We start from the raw sequence: 1973 nt of genomic DNA on the forward strand, positions 1-1973 counted from the left end.
TCTGTTCGGACCTGTCTACCATCTGGTTCTCCACCCACCTGAACTGCTCTATGAGCTGGGTCACTCTGGTCCTCTTCCAGCGGTTCTGAAGGTCCTCCCAGTGCCGTCGGAGGAGTGACTGGTGCTGCAGGTTCTCCTCCTGGAGGAGCAGCAGCAGTCGGGCGGCGCTGCGACGGTTTGCCAGCAGAGACTGATTCAGCATCTGAGACACAGAGAAGCAGAACCTTCAGGTTTGAAACCACAGAATGAACCTAAAGCGTAAACCAGATGAATGACTGTTTACCGTAGCCTTAGCGTGGATCAGTGTGAGAAGCTCAGCTGGAGGCAGAACAACGTTCTCCAGCAGGTGGCAGAACCTCCTAAAAACAGCTCCGACCTACAAGAAAACACAAGAAACATTTCTGTGCTTGTGAAGTTTCTTGAGGTGGTTCCAGAGCTCACGCTCATGTGAAGTGAATGTTGACCCTCAGGCTGCTGGCTCTGCTCCTGAAGGACACAGAATGCTCAGAAGTACTCAGATGCTAAAGCACAAGTCCTGCAGCAGCGGTTCTGATGGGTTCCTGATACATTAATGAGACGTTTCTGCTGAACCTGGACGCCTCGTCGTCGTTCACACTGGCTCAGTTTGAGGTTCAGCTCACAAATGCTGGTCTTCTTCAGCTCCACCTCCTGCTGCACCTCCTCCCAGAGGACGCTCAGCTCCTGCACACAAACACACTTCATCAGTCACACACCTGAGAACATCTTCAACCAGAGTCTGAGCAGCTTCCTGGTGGTTTTAAAGTCACAGACCGACACTTGATCCGTCCTCTGGGCAGAACCAGCTAGTTGACACGTTACATTCAAGAAAAAGAAGGAAACTAATGTACTGGTGCTGGTCCAGGAAATGAGCTGCAAACATGGCCGGTGTTGACAGGAAACAGATGACTAAACGTCTCCCTGCAGCGTAACAGAACCAGAGACCAGCTGCTGATCCGCCGGATCAGTCGGATGTTTTAACCACAAACATCGTCTGAAGCTGGAAGCTTTTGGTCGCTTCACATGAGCTTCCAGGTGTTCATGTACCTGCACAGTGACGCAGTCCAGGTGTTCCATCTGATCCATCCGGAACTTCAGGGTGTCCAATCTGTGGTCTGCGTCCTGCAGAGAGGACAGCAGCTGCTGACTGACGGTCCTCACCTCAGTCTCACACTCCTGAAAGAACAGCAGGTAGCTGAGACCAGCCTGTGAAGCCACAGGGCTGAAGAGCGCCAGCAAACACCTGTCAGGGGTGTGAGGGGCGGATCAGGTGTGCCTACCTGGGACAGATGGCTCAGGTGTGCCTCTAGCTGCTTCACAGCTTCCTGGCATTCCTTCCTGCTTTTCTCGGTCAGACGTTCGATGACGTCAGACCGCGGCTGGGCAACAGCTGTGGGGGCAACCAATCAGAGCTCACTGTTTGTCATCAGGAGGGCGGAGCCATATGAGGATGATGTCACACTTATGATGTCACACAAGCTAACCCTAACTGACGGTACTAACCCAGAGAGTCGGGAAGTCGGCTGACCTCATCAATGACGTCATCATCAGCGTCCACCCGCTGCGTCCTGCTGGAGGAAGAACACAAGCTGAGACCCACAGATGCTGTGATGCTGGACATGAAGAGGAAGGACAGACAGGTGTGCGTCTACCTGCTGGTGGTGCTGTCCTCAGCCGACAGGCAGTCTGGCCTCGTGTCTCTGCGTCCGACCAGCAGAGACCTGGACAGCTGCACCTGAGACAGTTCACCTGTTTCTGTCACTGAGTCACCAGACTGACGACAAACCCCCGATGACCCCACCTGTACCTGTGAAGGTCTGTGACCAGGGCCGGTCCTGACCAATTTGGTGCCCTAGCCAAGATTGTCGTTAGCGCCCCCTAGCATCACAGTGAACTTCACTCCTAATTGTCATACAGTAACACAAACTGTATGCATGTATTCAAGCTTTTATTTA

General features: G+C 53.2%; 1 protein-coding gene across 1 annotated transcript in view; it reads right to left on the minus strand.

Moving 5' to 3' along the window:
- ccdc180 (coiled-coil domain containing 180) overlaps positions 1–1973 on the minus strand; it is an 18361-nt gene that overhangs the window by 15367 nt on the left and 1021 nt on the right. Inside the window, exons 2-8 of the mRNA XM_008303132.1 lie at positions 1671–1753; positions 1522–1586; positions 1299–1408; positions 1066–1194; positions 592–702; positions 284–376; positions 12–202 (exon numbers count right to left, since the gene is read on the minus strand). Of these exons, the coding sequence (XP_008301354.1) occupies positions 12–202; positions 284–376; positions 592–702; positions 1066–1194; positions 1299–1408; positions 1522–1586; positions 1671–1753 (782 nt within the window). The remainder of the gene's footprint in view (positions 1–11; positions 203–283; positions 377–591; positions 703–1065; positions 1195–1298; positions 1409–1521; positions 1587–1670; positions 1754–1973) is intronic.

The sequence above is a fragment of the Stegastes partitus genome, unplaced genomic scaffold (genome assembly GCF_000690725.1).
Source record: "Stegastes partitus isolate 25-593 unplaced genomic scaffold, Stegastes_partitus-1.0.2 Scaffold1940, whole genome shotgun sequence".
Classification (NCBI taxonomy): domain Eukaryota; kingdom Metazoa; phylum Chordata; class Actinopteri; family Pomacentridae; genus Stegastes; species Stegastes partitus.